Here is a 22,013-nt window from a genome sequence, read left to right as displayed (position 1 = left end):
TAATGTAAGTAATTGTAATTTGTTTTTATTGTGTGTGTGTGTGTGTGTGTGTTTTACCCGCCTCTGCTGATGCGCGGGATGGCACATTTATTTTCAACTACGCGGAGGAGAGCCTTTTCAGTAGTAGCTCCGACCCTTTGGAACGATCTCCCCGTGGAGATTCGTACCCTCACCACCCTCCAGACCTTCCGCACAGCCCTTAAGATCTGGCTATCCCGTCAGGCCTGGGGTTAAAGATTATAATCCGCCCCCACCCGAATGATGAATGTTGTTTCTATTCTTAATTATGTATTGTCTTTATACGTCATTGTGTGTATTCCCCTTCCCCATAAGTTGTAAGCCGCCCTGAGTCCCCTCAGGGAAAAGGGCGGCCTATAAATAAACTTATCAATTATCAATTATAAATTATCAATTTTTCAGCCCGCCATAGAGCGAAATATGTCCTGGTTTGTGGCCGGGAGGCACGCTGGCACTTTAAAGTGCATGCCACTACCCCACTGTATGGCTGGGGCGGCGTCATGCACTTTAAAGTGCCAGTGTGCCTCCCGGCCACAAACCAGGACATGTTTTGCTCTATGGTGGGCCAAGGCAGCATGGACTTTAAAGGGCATGCCTTCTGGGCCGGCCATTCAGCGGGACATGCTTGATGTGCTCCATCCTGGCTGGTGGAGAGGGCGAAGGAGGACTGGAGGCGATGGGAGGACAGCAAAGCGAGGCTGCTCAGGCGGCTGAGGGGCAGTCACAGGCTCCAGAAGCTGAGGGGCCTCAGAAAATCTACTTAGCACGGGTGCGGGAACAGCAGCAGGAGCTTACGTGGCACAGCAGGTCTCCTAGGACCTCCTAGGCGCCGGCTGCGCCGCTCATTACCATCAGTCAATATATATATATGTTGTATTAGTAAAGCAAATTGAATATAAAGTTTAAATTGTGAGTTGGGAAGGGAAAGGGGGGAAATGCTTAGATATCTTATTAACTGATTTTGTTTCAGAATATGTTATAAAAGTGTAATGTTATTGGAGGTTTTTTGAAATTGCGAATGAGTGCCAGTAGGTGGTTGTGTCTTTAAATAGAAATGATTTCAGATAAAAGCACATTTAAATAATTGTAATTAAATGAGAATTGTGGTACATTGATAGTAAAATACATAAAGATTTTTGATTTAAAATGTACAATTCAATATGAATGAAGTATATGTAATGATCAGTGATGTGCGGTAGTAAACCGGTAGTAAAAAAAAATTGAAACCCACCCCCAGATTCTGTGATTTAAAGGGAATGTGTGGATGACCTTGGGAATAACTTTTAAGAAACTTTTAATAAAACGTTTTGGCAAATATATGTCAGCAGCATTAACTATCACATGATTAAAAAATGCAAAATATTTAGCAGATGTATGAGTACTAAATACAAAGCCAATAATTCTCATAGTGAATGGAAAAACTTTATTGGAGCCAATGCTATTTAATCATATTTCTAAATGAACAAGGGCCATATTTGCAGGTATTCAGATATTCAGAATCAATAAAATAATATTTCTTTTCAGGACAAAGATAAGTTTTAGATTTTGTAGTTTCCTTTTTAAAAAAAGCTTTGATGGGCAAGGACAATGAAACAGATGTCAGTAACATTTTCAGATAATGGGAATAATAGAATAAAACAGAAAAATATACCCACTATCAATTTCCATTTGTTATGCACAAATATTGTTTGCATATCAAAGCTTTTAGAAGATAGTATTTAAGGACGTTCTCTATAAATTGATTGCTGTACAATACAGCCTCCACATTCATGAATAAGTTCAGGAAAATAGCTGTGTTTGATGGAGTCAGCTGTACAGTCAGCTGGGAATCCTATAGTAGACCGTGTGTTTATTTAAAATGTATTGAACTGGTTTCTAAAACCCTTTGACTATGTTTTACTACAGTCTTAGGGCTAACTCATGTTCTTATTCAGAAATGTTTCAAATTTTTAGATGTTTTTCCTTCTCTCCCCCACCCACCTCCCCAATACTTGTATGAAAGACATTCCTTTAAAAATATCTAAATGTCTATAATGCTGTCCTGTTCTCTGTTGTATTGGTTACTGTTCAACTGTTGTTCTGTTAGAACTAAATTATTTATGTTTGAGAGAGAAAAAAGACACAATTAAAGACAAGACCCACAAAGAAACCAAAGTGTCAGATTTCCAAAAATTTTATCCAAAAGCTGCTAATTCCTGTTCTCTTGTTTTTTATTATCACATGCTCAACACAAAATATCCATCCCTTTAACATCATATTTCTACTTCTCTGGTGCTATCTTTTTCAGACAGGTCATTGTATATATTCTTATAAGAACTAAGGCACTGCATAAGGCTTTTATGAAGGAAATATTCACAACATACTGAATCAAAGGTCTCCAGTGATATATGAAAAATGTTATATGAGGTACACCAGCTAGACATGAATAGTGTAACACACACAAGCATGTAATATTGTATGTAGCCCACAGTCTTTAGTTAAGGAAGCATTCATAGAACTCTGCTTTAGATCAGGGAGTCAAAGGTAACATTAATTGCATTGTCTGATCCCAAATCCATTCTCTCCCAATAGCTACTACAGAAGCAAAGATCAATCTGCCTCTTTTTGAGGTGCTGAAAAAACCAAGTTCAATTCTTTTCATGTTCAATATGAGAAATCTCTTCTAAGCTTGATTTCAACATGATTTCTTGCAGGTGAGGAAAGGAAAAGCTATGATATATTTTTCTCTGGATTATGGCCCACTTCATAATATGGCTGGATTATTACCCTAGGAGAAGTGGCATTACCCGATTGTCAAAGACAGAGACATAGTAAAAGGAAGGTTCAGAGCAAAATGATAATCCAATTATTCATACTGGTAAAACCCACTACAAGACACACACAAAAATTGGTGGATACTGAATGCTACAGTACTGCATCTACTAAGATCTGTCAAATAGTAAAAGAATCCTAAATGCTTTAGGATTAGTTCTTATTGCTGGGCTGTCATTATATAAAAATTGCTAGGATTTGATTTTAGAACAGTTAGCTGAATAAAAATGGCATCTTTGAGTATGATACCAAAGTTTAAGGCAACTTTGTCTATGGTATTTAGAGGAACTATAAAATTTTTAGGTTTCTACATTGGCAAGCAATCTGTTGGGTTTTTTTTTTCCTTCTTTTCGTTTTTGAAAAAGGTCATTTTGCCTTTATGGAGGCCGTGAAAGTGAGTTTAATTATTTTCCCTGTTTAGAATAGACCATAACTATTTAAAACATAATTAACAATAGGAAGTCATTCAATGGTTGTACTTTTTTTGCTAGATTTTATGCCTTTATCACTGTTCCTAATTAGTTTTAATGGGGGCACTGTGCTAGTCATCAAATTGACAGTCATGACCTACCCAGCGGAAGCAACCATAAAACAATTTGGAGAACAAGGATTGACAGCAAACAGCTCACCACAAATAGATGCGAAATATTCTGTATGCATGTATTCTACTTTTGCATGATAGGATTACAAATGATGTCCCATTGCACCCAAATTGCTCAAAAATACAGTTAGAGGTCTTGTTCTCGTACTTATCAGGTGATTTTAAGGAAGGTTGTTAAAGGGATCTTCACCTTCTTCCTTGACCTTTGATCTTTGAGTAGGTGAAATTGCTGTATCTATAAAACCATCACATCAAAAGGAGATGGTTTTGAGATCCATTTCCTCTATTTTAAAATTGACTGTCTCCCATGCATGTACATGTATGTATAAATATATTCTTAATATTCTGCTTAAGTTCTAATAATACCATGACTAATTTTGCAAAGCCATGTATTAATGATTAAACTAAAATCTATAAAGGGTTATTAATATTTAATGTCAGGAATTTAAACTTAAGCAAGATGTTCCCAATCAATTATTTGGAGATTCTTTCGCCTTACAATTATATCCAATACCGGGCAGGTGTGGCTTGGTGGGCATGTGACTGGATGAGCATGGCTGCACTCACAGACAACGTAGAAGAAGCTTGACTTCATACAAAATGTCCCCTGCAACAAGCAGTACCCTCACAGAGTCACAGAGAGCGCAAAACCCAACTAGCACACATTGCACAAAAATAACGCAAAAGTTGCACAACTGACTCACACACAATGTAAAAGCAGTTGGGCTTCACACAAAATGGCCCCTGCAACAATCAGGAACCTCGCAGGCAATCAGGCACAGCTGACTGTCACACACAGCTGATTATCGGAACTTTTTTAAAACTTTTTTTAGCATTTTTTTACTACAGGTTCCGGTGAACAGGTAGTAAAAAATGCTTTTAAAAAAGTAAAAAGAAGATGATTGCAGCACAGCTGGTTGTTACACAGCTGATTGTTGCACAGCTGATCGTCAGAACTTTTTTTTTTACTTTTTAAAGCAATTTTACTACCAGTTTGGGTGAACTGGCCCGAACTGGTATCATTTCACCCCTGATTCTCCTGTGAAAAAGGTCCTTTGACATTTTTTTAAAAAATATTAATCCTATTTGCCTTATCGGTAAATATGATTTGTGAATAATTTCATGTGAATTTTGGAATATTGTTTGTTGTTTATTTAATTTACAGAAATTTATGCAATAACTGGAAGCAAGTTAAAAACTGAGAATTTAAGCATAAGCAACCACATTTGCTTGCTCCCCTAAAGAACTTACCACAGATTATGAAATAAAATTTCAGTGTGAAATGGTATGGCTTAAAGCAAGCTTTCCAGTCTGCTTCTCCCAAGAGGTGTTTGATTTCAGCTTCCAGAAATCTAAATTAGCCTAGCCTAACACAAAGGAGATATTTGGGGGGGGGGGGGGTAGTTTACAAAGGAAATGGTGTATAGGTAGTCCTCGATTTACAACCCAATTGAGCCAAATTTCTATTGCTAAACAAGACAGGTGCTAAGTTAACTACTGCAGTTGTGAAGTTAATAACACGGTTGTTAAGTGATTCTGGCCTCTCCATTGACTTTGCATGGCAGAAAATTACAAAAGATGATCACATGACCTTGGACGTTGCAACTGTCATAAATATGAACCAGTTGCCAAGCATCCAAATTTTGATCATGTGATCACAGTACTGCTGCAGCAATCATAAATGTGAAAAATGACCACAGGTCACTTTTTTCAGTACCGCTGAAATATTGTATCTATAAAGATTTACAATAGGTTACCTGCAACAGTCACTAAGCAAATGTTTATAAGTTGAGGACTTCCTGTTATAGATAATTTGTTAGAAAACTTTATAGATATAATATTTAAGAATTAAGTTGACATTTGTGGTGGTCTTTATATAAATGGCTTTTTAATTTATTTTTAGTAGCACATGAAGGCAGATAAAATTAAAGTATCCTATCTTTTAATATGGAATTGGTATTCTGTTTAGAAGTATTTTTACCTAAAGGCTTATAATATTGGCAGGTTCAGTATTTGCACTTATTAGCTCAATCAAGCCCTCTAGAAATAAACTGAACATATCAGTCAGAGCAGTGGTGGGTTTCAAAAATTGTACTACCTATTCTGTGGGTGTGGCCTGTTTTGTGGGTGTGGCTTAGTGGTCTGACTGGGTGGGCGTGGCCAACTTGTAAAATGTGGTGAAACTCACTTAAACAATGCTCTTCCTTAGCAACCAAAATGTTGGCTCAGAAACTCTGGCATTTGAAGTGCCAAGTCTTAAAGCTGTCAAGTTACAAGACCTTTGCACCCCTAACCCTTTAGAAGAAAAAAAACAGGAGTGTTCAAACTTGACAGCTTTAAGACTTGTGGACTTCAACTCCCAGAATTCCTCCTCCAGTCATGTTGGCTCAGGAACTCTGGCATTTGAAGTGTGCAAGACTTAAAGCTATCAAGTTACAAGACTCCTGCACCCCTAACCCTTTAGAAAAAAAAAACCAGGGGTGTTCAAACTTGACAGCTTTAAGACTTGTGGACTTCAACTCCCAGAATTCCTCCTTCCCTTGTTCAGCTGCTATCGCTGGGGTGCCGCCAGGACAAGCAAGGTCTTGGGAATGACCTTCCCTCCCCCTCCAGAGAGCCCATGCTGGGAGAGAGGAGGAGGCTGGTTTGAATGTGGGTGAGTGGGCAGTTAGTGGCCAGTGAATCTGGTGCACCCCTAACCCTTTAGAAAAAAAACCCAGGGGTGTTCAAACTTGACAGCTTTAAGACTTGTAGACTTCAACTCCCAGAATTCCTCCTTTCCTTGCTCAGCTGCTATCACCGGGGGTGCCACCAGGACAAGCAAGGTCTTGGGAGGGACCTTTCCTCCCCCTCCAGAGAGCCCATGCCGGGAGAGAGGAGGTGGGCTGGTTTGAATGCGGGCAGGCAGTTTGGGGACAGTGCCTTCTTGGCTCGTTGAGGCGGTTGGAGAAAGATAGGAGGTGTATGATAAAGCACCCCCACCACCAAGGGTGAAGGGGAGCTCCTTCACCCTCAGCTATCATGCACCTCCTTTCTTTCTCTGCCTGCCCAAATGAGTGAAGGAAGCACTGGCCACTAAACTGCCCGCTCGCCCCCATTCAAACCAGCCTGCCTCCTCTCTCCCGGCATGGGCTCTCTGGAGGGGGAGGGAAGGTCCCTCCCAGGACCTCACTTGTCCTGGCAGCACTCCAGCGATAGCAGCTGAGCAAGGGAAGGAGATGTGCAATAAAGCTGTCCCCTGTCACCGTCCCCAAGGGTGAAGGGGAGCACCTTCGCCCCCGGCTATTGTGTACCTCCTTTCTTTCTCTGCTTGCCCGAACAAGCAAAGGAGGCACTGGCCATTAAACTGCCCGCCCACCCACATTCCAACCAGGCCACCTCCTCTCTCCCCACACGGGGTCTCTGAAGGGGGAGGGAAGATCTTTCCCAAGACTTGTTTCCTTTTCCTTGCGGCACAGCTGGGATGGCGGGATATTCTTTTTTTGCCATTACGGGGGCATAGCCTCGACCCCTGCCTTCCTGACACCTCCAGTCTAGCCCTGTGCAATCTCCATGTCACCTCACCAACCTGGGAACACTCCCGGATCTGCTGGACGGCCACTCTTTCAAGTCTCATTGCTGGCTGCAGTTGGCTTTCTCCTGGTGAGCCTTCCTGGCCAGGAGAGACTCTCCGGGGCAGTCCCACCACTCTGGCCACAAGCTGCACCCCCAAAGCAATCACATGGTAACAGCTTGCGGGCTGCTTACTGACCCAGGGTCCGCTCCAACCTCAGCTCCTCTGAAGAAGCCCTGCATCTGCTTCTTTGAGAAGTGGTTTGCAAAGTCCTGGTTTTGCAAGGCACTTGTCAAAGAGAAAGAAGCGCAGGCTTCTTCCAACAGCTGAGTTCTCCGCTCCAGTAAAGGAAGTGGATGGGGGGGGCAAGCATGGTATGGACAGGTGGGGCGAGAAAGGGAGAGAGGCAGTTTAGAGTTTTTAGAGTTTTATTTCATTTGTATGCCGCCCTTTTCCCTAAGGGGACTCAGGGCGGCTCACAACTCAAACGGGTGAGTGGGGAGAGTGAGTGGGGGAGACAGGCCAAGGGAGGGACCATTCTGGTACAGGGCCTCCGGAGGCCCCCATACACAAATGGACGCCAGATTTCTGCCACCGGTACGCATGTACCAAACCAGACTGGCTGAAACCCACCTCTGAGTCAGAGGCCAACTAATTTACCAATGTGTATACCAGATGACATTCTAGGAAGATTGGGTATTCAGCATGAACCCAGAAATATATCTTTAATCTTTTGCTGTGGTTCCAGATTAATTCTTTGAAAACAGACCTATCTGACAAAGGCCATTTTCTTCAGGCATTAATGTTGAATTCATTACAGTAGCACACAAAACCCCACACTAATGGCAACAGTGCTCAATCTTATTTTCAGTTACCCATTCAAAGAATGCATGAATAATGTTATCCTTTTAACTGCAATAAATGTCATCAAAGCAGGACCTCTGTACTGAAACTTGTTTGTCACAATAATGTATCCAAGTATCTAAAATGGGCTATCTGTACCCGAGTGCTATTAATTAGGAGGCTGTGATTAATCATTTCAGCATTGTAAATTTGGCAAAAATGTATAACAAAGTATCACAAAAGTAAGTATAACAATGATAGAACAAGAGAAATGCCTTGCAGAAAGTATTGATCAGAATCCCTGCAACAGCCTCTCTTGATCATTTTAGAGGAAAATTTTAGCTGTCATGATTGCAGAGATAATACCCTGAAGATTAAGCAAAGCAAATGAAGAAATGTGTGTTTACATGCTTTGATTTTCTGAATAAGGTCAGCTTTCAAAGAATGGTTTTGGTGGTATAATGTAACAGTAATTCAAATAAATACTTATAGGATTGCACTGCATGAAAACAAAGCCTATTGATTAAATCTTTGAAGTAGAATGTTCTCTATCTATTCCAGGATTTATTTTGCACTGAATATATGAAGATTTGATCCAATTGTAACATTTTGATTCATTTACTCAAACTTCTGTATTGGCTATATAAAGAAAAAAACAATCTCAAAGTAATATACTACAAAGTTCAATGCAAAATGCAAATATCAAAATATAAAGCAGTGCAATTACATACAATTATATAAACAAAAAGCATTTAACATAATCTATCATAATTTTTCTCTCAGGCTAAATAAACATAGTCCAAGACTCAATACAAAAAAAGTGGGTGAAGAGATGCTGAATATTAAAGAGGAGAACACTGTAGATCACACATAAAGTATAATCAACAGAATTCCCCTAATGCACAGGTGAAGTTAATCTAGAAGTACAGGTAGTCCTCAATTTACAACCACAATTGAGCACAACATTTCCTTTGCAAAGTAAGACAGTTTTCAAGTGAATTTTGACCCATTTTATGATGTTTCTTGCCACAGTTGTTATATGAATCACTCGTTAAGTTGTAGTTAAATTAGTAACATGGTTGTTAAGTGAATATGGCTTCCCCATTGACTTTGCTTGCCTGAGATTTGAGATTTGTTGACATTAACACCCAGATTTCTCAGCAATAATCAGGTGATTAAAGTCTGTCCAACTCTTTCTGAGGCAAAAATCATTTTATGGCTGAGAACAAGTGGGAGCTTATCCCAATCCTCTTTTAGTATCTTTTCTTTTCAAAGTGCTGTATAATTAGCTATGTAAATAGAATGGCAGTAGTTTTGGAGGACATTGGGACACTGGAAGCTGATTTACAAAGATGATATAATATGTTAAAGAAATAGTGCTTATAAAAAGAGTATGTGTATGAAATGACCAGGCTAAACCTGGGAGACACATCAAGCACATCATCAGTCACGAGTTCCTTCATGCCCACAAGAGATCTAAGTCCACCTTGAATGTCTTTGACTCCTATCTGCCACCAATTTCCTTTGTCTGTTAGTAGTTCAGATTCTTGTAGAGAGCTTAAGCTTGCTATAAATCTTTATACTCATTTCTTTATTACCCTGGCACTTGACATTATGTACATATGATAGGTAAAGAAATCCCTGTGGATTTTACTCCACTAGACATACCCGACTATAAGGGATGGTGCTCAGCTCCATTTCAAAGCCATTGAGCCAGTACTGTACATTGGTACATAGGTGTATTTCTTCCATTGTTAAAATAATTGTCTATTGGATATTATTAATAGCCAAAAATTTACAGGGAAGTAAAACTCTAATTTTTGTTATGATGCTAAATCAATTATTTAGACTGGACTCCCATAAACTTACCTGTCAACCACCCTGTTGGTAAATGCAGCAAAAGAAACTGCTGGACATTATTTTACGAATAATTCCACATAAGAGTAGAAGCACAGATGTAGCAAAGCCGGTTCTAAAGTTTTCATTGTCCACCAATCAATTGTATTTATTTTGTTGAGCGAACATTTGGAACAGCTTAGAGATTTCGCAGTGTTTGACCTTGGGGTGTTAGAGCCGTCCTGGGCTGCACAGGCTCACTTGAATTTCTCAACTCCCTTCCAAGCCTCCCCCTAAAATCTTCTATATCTTAAAATTTTAAATATAATGAACAATGTGTAGTATATTTCTTCCATAGCTTTATTAATGGCAAAAGTATAATAATATTTCAGTTCATTCATGTCTATCATCTAAATTATTGTCTAGGCCAGGCAACCACTTGGTTCCATGGGTATAGAATTTTGCACATAATTATGAATTCAATGAATAATCAATCTAACCTATTGTTGTGACTTTTAGAAACAAACCTTTGTGTTTCACACAGCATTATGAGATTAAGGTGCTGATCAGGGGTGGGTTTCAATTTTTTTTACTACCGATTCTGTGGATGTGACTTGTTTGGTGGATGTAGTTTGTTGGTCATGTGATGGTGGGCATGGCTTGTTGGTCATGTGACTGGGTGTGCATGCTCCATGGTCATGTCACCGGTTGGTCATGTGACTGGGTGGGCATGGCCAACTTGACATCACTCACCAAGAGATGTCATGGATTGAGTAAAATGTGGTGAAGCTCACTTAACAATGCTCTTGCTTAGCAACCAAAATTTTGGGTTCAATTGTAGTCATAAGTTAAGGACTATCTCTGCCTTCCTCTGCATGGCAGCCTTATCCTAATAAACTCCTTCTCCTTTCTGGCAATTTTCCTCTCTGTTAGAGGCACCAAAATAATCCAGACAATGTAAGGTTTCCTGCTGCAGCAGGGGGTTGGACTAGATGAGTAGCCTTCTAGCTCTAAATTGCTGTTCTTTCTTTCTTTCTTTCTTTCTTTCTTTCTCCCTTCCCCCTGTGGGAAGCCACCCCCCCAAATAAAATATTACTCATTAAAAAAGGCTCCCAGAAAAGCAAGGAAAAATCAAGCTGCTAGCAAAGAAACCTGCCTGAGGCTCATTCCACACTCCTGCCAGATAGAGATAATGAGCCTATAGAACGTTTGGCTCCATTCACACAAGCAGGAAAACAGATCTGCAGAAAACCTATTCAAGACAGGATATTTTGAAATTTCCCCATGGCAATATTTGGCAGCTAAAAAAACAAAGTAATAGAATCAGAGTAAGCAGCCCCACTGTCAGATCCCTAAAAGTAATACTACCATTCAATTGGGAGGAGGGAAGCCTCAGAGTTAAATCATTAGCTACATCTGAAACAACTGAGTTTTACAACTTTACAACTGGTTTCCTGTCACCGGGAGACTGAAGGTCCCAACATCTCTGGAGGGATGTTTATAGTAGCCATGTGGGATATATAACTTTGATGTCTAACTAGAGATAGCCATGGAAACATGTGCTTTATTGACTCCCAGGGCAGAAGAGTTAAGGAAGCATCTTCACACTTGTGTATTGGTCAGAATCTGCATTCAGACAAAGGGGAGGGGTCATTATCAGCTTAATCCCATTTGCATGGCCTAAAGGTTTTCAGATGCTGCTTTGCTTCTAATGGTTTCCATCCTGCTTGATTAAAGGTTCCTTTTGCAATAATCCATTTCAAGAATCTTTACTTTCTCAAGTTAGGAGAGGAGCCATTACATAAAGCAGCATCTATCTGCAAAGTAGTCAACCAGGAGAGAAACATTTTTAGTCTACCGAGGGGACCCAGCAAATCATGTCTGAGCATAACAGTGAACAAAAGGAAACTGACTGCTGGAGGGAGATGGAAAACCCTCCACAACCAGAGACCTGCTCCTTGTACCCTGGTGGAGAGAAAGGAGTGAGCTTGGAGGACCCCAAAAAGCCTCATTGGTCAATCAGAATCGGGATGAAAGACAGCTAGGAAGGGAAGACCAGGGGAGTCACTCTTACTCGAGGTAGCTGAAAATCAGGGTGGAAATGGAGTTAGAATCCCCCTCTGACCAGGAGGAGCTAAATGAAGCCGCGCTGAGAGAGGATCCTCTGAAGAGGCATGTAACCCAGTTGGTGATGGAAATTTTGGAAAATCTCAACATCCGGGGGGAGCCAGACTGGCAACCAAGAAGCGTTGGAAAGGCGGAAAATGGGGGTGACACCAGGGGAACTAACCCCGCTCTGGTCCCTGCTGATCAAGCTGATGGCACAGCAGCAACAGCTAGGAACCCAGAAAGTCTTCCCCCCAGTTGGCGCATGGGTTGGGGGTCACTCCGAACCAACTCCAAAACCTGCAGTTAGAAAGGAAAATTCCTTCCCTGGGGGTAAAATTTGATGGGAACCTGAAAAAATTAGGATTCTTTGTGGCACACATGCTCACCTACATGCAAGAATATGGGTGTGATTTTTGAACCCAAGGAGCCCGAGGGCGAGTGGTCACCCTAGCCCTGGAAGGAGCCACTGCCAGATGGATGGTGACTTTACATGATGCCGATGCACTAGAACTGCAGGACTTTGATCGGTTCATGTTGGCCCTGCAATGACGGTTCAAGGACCCCCTCACAGACTGCAAAGCACACGACCGCATTAAAGTTGTGAAGCAGGGACGCCGGCCAGTGGCAGAGTATACTGAAGAATTCCGAGACCTGGCATGTCATGTGAACTGGCCAGACGATATCCTGGTAAGCTGGTTCAAGGATGGGCTAAGTGATGACATCTACAATGCCTGTGTGGCCTGAGGTGCTCCAAACCACCTACATGAGTGGTATCTTATTGCTGAAGAGGCAGAGATCGACATGGCCAGAAATCAGTATCAGGCAGGACGAATGTGGAAGAAATCCCCACCCCAATGGAAACAAGAACCTTTTAAACCACAAACGACACCACCTCTGAAATCCAAGTGTGGAAAAGAGGGGCACCGTGCTGCAAAATGCTGTTCTCAGGCACTAGCTAAGAAACCAGATCGCCCATTGGGGGGAAAATCTACGAAACCTGGCCAGCACGGAAAGGAGACGGCCCTGAGGAGCAGGGAGACCGTAAAATTTCTACCCCCTCCCTTCTTTGAGGTGGAAACCCCAGCTTCGCAGCAGGAGGAACCATACATATCCGGAATTGATCCAGAGGATGAACCACTGGTAAGCAAACCAATTAAACCGCTTACCTTGCTCCTGAGACTATTTATCCCCAACTGGGAGAGGGGGATGAAAATCTCAGCTTTAGTGGACTCGGGGTGCACCCGCTGTTTGATCAGCCCAACCCTGGTAAGGAAGTTGAGGATTAATGTAAGGAAGCTGAAAAGCCCCATAGCTTTTTGCTAACTAGATGGGTCAATAGCAGGGGGGGAGCCATCTTCGTTTGCCACTGAGCCTCTACAGATAGTCATCGGAAACCATGAGGAAATCCTTACATTTATAGTAGCGCCTGGCATGGAATGGCCACTAGTTCTGGATCTTGCATGGCTGAAAAAATGGAACCCCCAAATTAATTGGAAGCAAGGCACCATAAGAGTGCAGATGCACGTGACTTTTGCTGAGAATCCAGACAGAGAAACTGAGGGGGCAGAGCACCTAGAAACAGCAATACCTGCTTACACTATGCCAACCCAGGGCATACCCAAAGAATATAAGGACTTGGCTGAGGTTTTTAGAGAAAAAGCATCTGATGAGCTTCCACCTCACTGCTCCACTGACTGCGATAGAAATCCTACCTGGAGCCAAAATCCCTAAACCCAAGATGTATAGCATGTCTCCAAGGGAGCTGGAAGAACTGAGGGCATTCATTGAAAAAAAAAAACCTAGCAAGAGGTTTCATTGAACCAGCCCGACCAAAAGTTGCAGCCCCAGTGTTGTTTAGAGAGAAAAAAGATGGCTCCAAACAGGATTCAGGAGGGAGATGAATGGAAAATGACATTTAACACCCCTCTTGGGTGCTATCAATTCAAAGTGCTACCATTTGGGCTACAAGGGGCCCCTGCAGTATTTATGCAATTAATAAACGAAGTGTTGCATGAGCATCTATGTAAGGGTTGCATAGTCTATATTGATGACATTTTATTATATTCTGAGACCAAGGCAGAATATGTAAATCTATTCCAGGCAGTTCTGAACAAACTTCGCTCTGCAAAACTTTATGCTAACCTCTCCAAATGCGAATTCCACCAAGAAAAAATTGATTACTTAGGATACCGCATTTCACACCAGGGCATAGAAGTGGATCCTTCGAAAGTGCAATCAATACTTGACTGGGAACCACCCAGAACGTGCAAACAGTTGAAAGCTTCCTGGAATTCACCAACTTTTACCGGCAGTTTATCCCCACTTTCCCCCAAATTGCTCTCCCCATCATCAAGCTCTTAAAAACGAAGGGGTAGGGAAACCCAAAAGTGAAGCAGCCTTTGAACTGGACAATGGAATGCCAAGTGGCATTTGAAAAACTTAAAAGGCTGTTTTTGGCAGAGCCAATCCTAAAGCACCTGGACACAGAGAAACTGTTCGTCATTCAAGCAGATGCTAGCGATGTGGCAATAGGAGCGGTCCTGCTTCAGAAAAATGAGGAAGACCAATTACAACCATGCAAATCCAAAAAATTGAATGAATCAGAGCAAAGATGGACCATTTGGGAGAAAGAGGCTTCTGCAGTTCGATGGGTTCTTAACCTGGAGACATTTCCTAGAAGGGAGTAAGATCCCTTTTGAAGTCTGGACGGATCATAAAAATTTAGAAGCCCTAAAGACCCCAAGGAAACTCTCTCCAAAACAAGTACGATGGGCTCAGTACTTTAAACAGTTTGAATTTACGCTCAGATACCTCCCGGGGGGGGAAAATTTCTGGCAGATGCATTATCCAGGAAACCGCAATACAGTATGAAGTTACAGAAGGTAACCGAGCCCTCAGCACCCTTGAAGGAGACAGCTATGGATTTTATTGTCAAACTACCAGAAAGCGCAGGGAATACTGTCATTTGGATCGTAAGAGACTTGTTTTCAAAACAGACATTTTATACCATGCCAAACGATCCCAACTGCCAAAAGTCTAGCCAAGTTATTCCTGATACACATTTATCGCCTTCATGGAGCCCCGCAGAGAATCATCTTCGACAGAGAGGCTTTCAAAACTCAAGCTGACAAAAAAAGAGTACGGTTTACGGTTTATTAGGATTTGTATGCCGCCCACTCTCGAGAGACTCAGGGTGGCTTACAGATAAAAGCAGGAAGGGGGAACGTATAAAATTAAAAGAAACAAACATTAAAATTTCACAACATTCATATAGCTTAGAGTGGGGCTGGATAAATCAACAGCCCCAGGCCTGCCGGAACAGCCAGGTCTTAATCGCTTTGCGGAAGGCCAGAAGAGTAGTAAGGGTCCAGATCTCCATGGGGAGATCGTTCCATAGGGCCGGAGCAGCTACAGAGAAGGCCCTCCCCCGGGGAGTCGCCGGCCGACATTGACCGGCAGATGGAATCCGGAGGAGGCCTAATCTGTGTGATCTTATAGGTCTCTGGGAGATAAATGGCAGGAGGCGGTCTCTCAGGTAGCCAGGTCCTAAACCATGTAGGGCTTTAAAAGTAACGACTAGCACCTTGAAACGTGTCCGGAGACCAATGGGAAGCCAGTGCAGCTCGCGGAGGATAGATGTCGCTCGCGCAGCTGCATTATGGACTAACTGAAGTCTTCGAACGCTCTTCAAGGGCAGCCCCGTGTAGAGCACATTACAGTAATCCCAAACCCTTCCATGTTGGAGATAGAGTATACCTATCGACAAAATTCCTGAAGTCGTTGCAACCATCAAAGAAATTAGGACCACATTTCATCGGATCTTTCCCGATTACCAAAGTTATCAACCCAGTAACAGTAGAATTACTCCTGCCAAAGACACTCAGGAAAGTTCATCCAGTGTTTCACATTAGTTTATTCAAATGAGAAGTAATCTCACAACTAAGATCACATGCACCTACACCTCCTGTTCCTATCATGATAGAAGGCGAACAACATTTTGAAATTAAGGAAATCCTGGGCTCTAGGACCCACAGGGGGAAAACCCAATACTTAGTTGCTTGGAAGCATTTACCTTCATCCCAAAATGAATAGGTAGAGAAACACCACGTTAGGGCCCCTGCCCTATTGAAAAAATTTCACTCCCAATACCCTGACAAACTTTGTTAAAATACTATGATGCAATTTGTTTTCCTATTTTTTCACAGGTGATTCTCTCCTTTTTCTAAAGAACGGCAGCATGTCAGATCCCTAAAAGTGATACTGCAATTCAATTGGGAGGAGGGGAGCCTCGGAGTTAAATCATTAGCTACATCCGAAACAATTGAGTTTTACAACTTTACAACTGGTTTCCTGTCACTGGGAGACTGAAAGTCCCAACATCTCTGGAGGGATGTTTATGATAGCCATGTGGGATATATAACTTTGATGTCTAACTAGAGATAGCCATGGAAACGTGTGGGTTTTTTTGACTCCCAGGGCAGAAGAGTTAAGGAAGCATCTTCACGCTTGTGTATTGGTCAGAATGTGCATTCGGACAAAGGGGAGGGGTCATTATCAGCTTAATCACATTTGCATTGCCTAAAGGGTTTCAGATGCTGCTTTGCTTTTATTAGTTTCCATCCTGCTTGATTAAAGGTTCCTTTTGAAATAATCCGTTTCAAGAGTGTTTACTTTCTCAAGTTAGGAGAGGAGCCATTACACCCACACTCAAGATCCAACACAGGACGAAAGTCATTTAGCCACAATGGGAATCATCCAAACCCTTTTAGAAACACAATGCCCATATTGCACAAACTCCAAAACTTCAAAAACATAGAACCATATAAGAATTCTTCCTTTTATCCAGTTTGACTCAGAAACAAATTGCTGAATGTTGCTTTGTTTCTGCAATTAAAAACCTCCTTTGGAGCAGCTTTTCAATTTAAAGCAGGGGTCTCCAAAGTTTGCAGCATTAAGACTTGTTGACTTCAACTCCCAGAATTCCACAGCCAGTCATGCTCAGTTTGGAGACTCCAATTTAAAGCGACAGCATTTGTTTTTCTCGTTTGCTGAATCTCCCGGCTGAAAAATGAGTTTCCTTCTAACTCCTCTCTCTTTTTTCATCTTTCTCTTTATTTCTCCCTTCCCTCCCTCCCTCCCTCCCTCCCCACCCTCTCTCTCTCTCTCTTTTACTTTTTAAAGCCTTTTTTCTCTTGCCTGAACCAGCAGGGAAAAAAGGCTTTAAAAAGTAAAAAACAAAAAAGCTTTGACTATTCCGCACCTCACAGCTGAGCCCCGCGATTGTCAGAAGCTTTTTTTTTTTTTTACTTTTTAAAGCCTTTTTTTCCTGCCCATTCAGGCAAACCAGCAGGAAAAAAAGGCTTTAAAAAGTTATGCTAGCTCAAATGCTGCTTGCCTGTGTGTAGGCAGGAGCCAGGAGGAGGCAATTTTGTGGATCCACATGGTGAAGGTGAGGCAGGGTGAGCGTTGGAGTGGGTGGGGCCAACCAGTGCAATAACAATTGCTCTGCACATGCGCAGAAGCAAACCCCAAGATGGTGGTGCCTATGGCGCCGCCGGGAGAACCAGTTCTGGGGCCTGGCCAGGCTGCCATTACTACCAGTTTGGAAAGGTATGCCAGATATTTAATACCTATTCAGCCGAACCGGACCGAACTGATAGGAACCCACCTCTGGTGCTGAGGCAGAATCTAGCACCTTGATCTATTTTTGAAAATAAATATTGAGATATCATAGTTATATAAATCATATGAAGCTATATCCATTTTCAAACATTAATGCCAAACTATGCTCTTGCATAAGCATTTTCATTGTGTGAAAAAATCCATCTGTACATTTTGACAACATCCACAAGGCTTTTTCTGAGCATGTTTATCAAAGAAAACAAATGAGAAAAAAATATTTATGCCATGGCTCAAATTAATCTTCATTGCATCCCATAACATAGACTTCATGTTTAAGTTTTCTCTTTAGCTGCATTATCAATAAAATATTACTGAAGTTTCTTTAATTTTGGTTACTCTTAAATCATCACAATGTATAATTTAGCTTTAATTAGATAACTTGTTAGCATAATTCTTCTTGGCTACAAATTTCCTGGGACAGATTATTACCATCAATTACTGTAGTTCTATTTTTAAAAATAACTTTCATGTCATTGTATATGAACATTTGCCTACACCAGGACAATTTCTTCCTAAATTACCCAGGTCATGCAATGCACAATTAGCTATAGCCTCATTTGCAGGAGTCACCTGCAAATTTTAATTATATAACAGCATTACAGTTGCTCTTTTCTTCATTCCAGGGCACGGATTATATGGAACTTTTGAAATGCTGTCCTCCTGGAGGAAAACTAGAGAAGACCAACATGTAAAAGAGAGAACTGCAGCTGTGTTCGCAGACTCCATGCTCTCCTTTTCTCTCACCACTGCCATGTATCTCGTGACTTTCGGGATTGGTGCCAGCCCTTTCACCAACATTGAAGCAGCCAGGATCTTCTGCTGCAATTCTTGTATTGCAATTTTCTTCAACTACCTCTATGTACTCTCCTTTTATGGTTCCAGCCTCGTGTTTACTGGCTACATAGAAAACAACTACCAGCATAGTATCTTCTGCCGAAAGGTACCAAAACCAGAGGTATTGCAAGAGAAGCCTGCTTGGTATAGATTTCTTCTGACAGCCAAATTTAGTGAGGATACAGCAGAGTCTGAGGAAATGAACAGTTATGAAAGCCACCTTTTGGTGTGTTTCCTCAAGCGTTATTACTGTGACTGGATAACAAACACATATGTCAAGCCTTTTGTAGTTCTCTTTTACCTTATTTATATTTCCTTTGCCTTAATGGGCTACTTGCAGGTCAGCGAAGAGTCAGACCTCAGTAACATTGTAGCAACTGCGACACAAACCATGGAGTATACTGCTGCTCAGCAGAAGTACTTCAGCAATTACAGCCCTGTCATTGGGTTTTATATTTATGAATCAATAGAATATTGGAATGTGACTGTTCAAGATGACATGCTAGAGTATACTAAGGGGTTTGTAAGGATATCTTGGTTTGAGAGCTATTTGAATTATCTGAGAAAACTCAACATATCAACTGGATTATCTAAAAAGAATTTTACTGATATGCTGAGGAACTCCTTTCTGAAAGCTCCCCAATATGCCCATTTTTCAGAGGATGTCATTTTTTCCAAAAAATACAATAATAAAGTTGAAGTGGTGGCCTCTCGAATGTTCTTGGTAGCTAAGACCATGGATACCAAACGAAAAGAGCTCTATCCCCTCCTGGAAACTTTACGAAAGCTGTCTCTCAAATCTAAAGTGAAGTTCATTGTTTTCAACCCATCCTTTGTCTACATGGATCGTTATGCCTCCTATGTGGGGGGGCCCTTGCAGAACTCCTGTATTAGTGCTTTATTCCTGCTCTTCTTCTCTGCATTCCTAGTGGCAGATTCTCTCATCAATGTATGGCTCACACTCACTGTTGCCTCAGTTGAATTTGGAGTTATAGGTTTTATGACCCTGTGGAAAGTTGAGCTGGACTGTATTTCTGTGTTATGTTTAATTTATGGAATTAATTATACAGTTGACAACTGTGCACCTCTCTTGTCAACATTTGTCCTGGGCAAAGATTTCACAAGAACTAAATGGGTAAAGAATGCCCTGGAAATGCACGGGGTAGCGATTTTACAGAGCTATCTCTGCTACATTGTTGGTCTGATTCCTCTTGCAACTGTGCCTTCAAATCTGACCCGTACACTGTTCAGGTGCTTGTTTTTGATAGCATTAGTCACCTTCTTTCATTGCTTTGCCATTTTACCTGTGATACTAACTTTTCTGCCACCGTCAAAGAAAAAAAGGAAAGAGAAGAAAACTCCTGAGAATCGGGAGGAAATAGAATGTGTTGAAATGGTGGATATGGATAGTACCCGTGTGGTTGACCAAATTACAACAGTCTGACTAGTTGGTTTGTCTTGCTTTTTTTATAAAAATAACCATCACCCCTAAATATTGTCAAGAGAAAAAAATCATATTGATTATAACAATAGGATTTGGATGTCTGTTTTCAAATTAAAACCAGGAGCATCCAGAGCACCATGTGAAGGGGGAAATATGACTGTTTGTGGATTGGCCTTCACATATAAAGTACAGTGACATTTACATTCACCCAATACAATGAGAGTGTCATCTTGGGTTGCTACCTGAGATAAAGACAATAGAGATGGGGGTACTAAATAGCATACTGCCGTGTCTGCCCTGCCAATGCTGCTGCCCCCGGGGCAGTGTGTGCCCACACATTGAAAGGTCAACTGACAAGGCTGAAGAAGCAGTAAGTGTACATTTTGGACACAGAGGCTATCTAAAACTTTTAGTACAGCAATAACTCAGTTCCATGAGTCAGCTATTATGGATCTTAGCCATTACATCTAACTTTTATTTCTATTGCTTCTTTTTTTCTTTCTTCTTTTTCTTTTTCTGAATAGAAATATATATATGCAAGCTGTTAAACAAAAGCAAACCAACAATGGCCAAGAAATTCAAATTTATGCACGGCTAAATAGAGTTATCACTGTTAATCTAGGGTCATTTCGCAGTTGCCTTGTTTTCTGAATTAATAAATATTTTAAAGTGGAATTAATCCCCTATATATTTTAATACAACATAATTTTCTAGCATTTTTAAAGGAAAAAAAACCAATTTAGTAATACATATAAACATATTCAAGTTATCTGTTACATCATTTTTTCAGTAGGGTTTATTAATGTTATTCAATAGGGATTATTGTTGTTGTTATTGGAAACCCTGCTTTCCTCTGCTAGATTTGATAGCATTCTCTGATATGTTAGGACATCTAATGGCAGGTTGGCAAAGGAATATATTTAGCAAATCCTACCAAAATCCATGAAACAAGCCTCAGATGCCTAAATTTTATCTCACAAATGTGTATGTTGTAGAATGTCTTAAACTACCAGCATTGTTCCAGGCTGTACACTCTTAGTACACAAAAAGAGACTCAATGTGTAGCCATACATAATACATAATATAAGTCACAATCTTCAACTAGAATTGCTGTCTCTGAAGTCTCTACTATAAACTATAAAGCAAGGAAATCAGTTGAACTCTCCAGAAAAGTGGTTTTGAATTCTTAATGCTGCAGTCTTTCATGAGATAATGTTTAAAGAAATGTTCTAATATAATAAAACATAGTAAACAGTTATCACTGCCCTCTTGAAAGGTATAAGATGTGGTGCCAGAAGAGAAGAAAGAATCAAACAATTTATAGTTCTGCAGTGAACTAGGACAGAGGAATCCATAAAATGTGTTTCTATTGTCTTTGGTATATCTACTTGGTATATCCCTATATTTGCTAAAAAAATAATATTGCCCTCTGTGATACAGAAAAATACCGAATTTGCTTATAGTATGGATTACTAAAAAATTCTGGAAAATTTCAGTTCACATTAGCTACCGCATTTTTCGGAGTATAAGACGCACCATTTTTCCTCAAAAAAAGAGACTGAAAATCTGGGTGTGTCTTATACATCGAATAGAGCATTTTTTGCCTCCTAAAGCCCCATCCCCTTCACCAAAATGGCCATGCACACCCTTATGGAAGCTTTTAGAAAGCTCCTGGGGGCAGGAAGACCAGAAATGAGCAAAAAAAACCAGGCCATTCCCCCCCCCCCAGCTGCCAGCAGCATTCTATAAGCCTCCATAAGGCTATGCATGCAATTTTTTTGACCAAAAACAGACCCGTTTTTGTGAAACATTGGCTGTCTTTTGCTCATCTCCCCCCACACAGGAGCATTCTGCAAGCCCCCTCTCCATGGCTATTCATGCCTTTAAAAATGGGTCTGTTTCCATGAAAAATGGGCCTTTTTTGGGAGGTTTGCAGAGTGCTAAAACTTTTTTTCCTTTTGGAAAGCTCTTTAACTTATTGATGAGAATTACATTGATCAAGTGCTGTGGGAGCAGAAACAAAGTCTTAGGTGCTGCACGTTGTTGGCGATTTCCTTCTCCAGCACATGGATAAGTACACCTGGAAACATCTACCTACCTACCTACCTACCTACTCTCTCTCTCTCCCTATCTACCTACTATATTTCTCTCTCTCCCTCTCCCTCTATCTACCTACCTTCTCTCTCTCTCTCTCTTTCTCTCTCTCTATCCCTCTACATATCAACCTACCTACTCTCTCTCACTCTCCCTACCTATCTACATTATTTCTTTCTATCTATGTC

The 22,013-nt window shown here is 41.1% G+C and overlaps 1 protein-coding gene across 1 annotated transcript in view; it reads left to right on the top strand.

The window, feature by feature from the left end:
• Window positions 1–19,731, top strand: part of PTCHD1 (patched domain containing 1) — a 119,956-nt gene extending 100,225 nt beyond the window's left edge. Inside the window, exon 3 of the mRNA XM_032226160.1 lies at window positions 18,077–19,731. Within this exon, the coding sequence (XP_032082051.1) occupies window positions 18,077–19,731 (1,655 nt within the window). The remainder of the gene's footprint in view (window positions 1–18,076) is intronic.
• The last annotated feature ends 2,282 nt before the right edge of the window (window positions 19,732–22,013 follow it).

Source organism: Thamnophis elegans, chromosome 11, assembly GCF_009769535.1.
Source record: "Thamnophis elegans isolate rThaEle1 chromosome 11, rThaEle1.pri, whole genome shotgun sequence".
Lineage (NCBI taxonomy): Eukaryota > Metazoa > Chordata > Lepidosauria > Squamata > Colubridae > Thamnophis > Thamnophis elegans.
The sequence above is the reverse complement of the archived record's forward strand: the minus strand, read 5'-3'. Positions and strand labels throughout refer to the sequence as shown.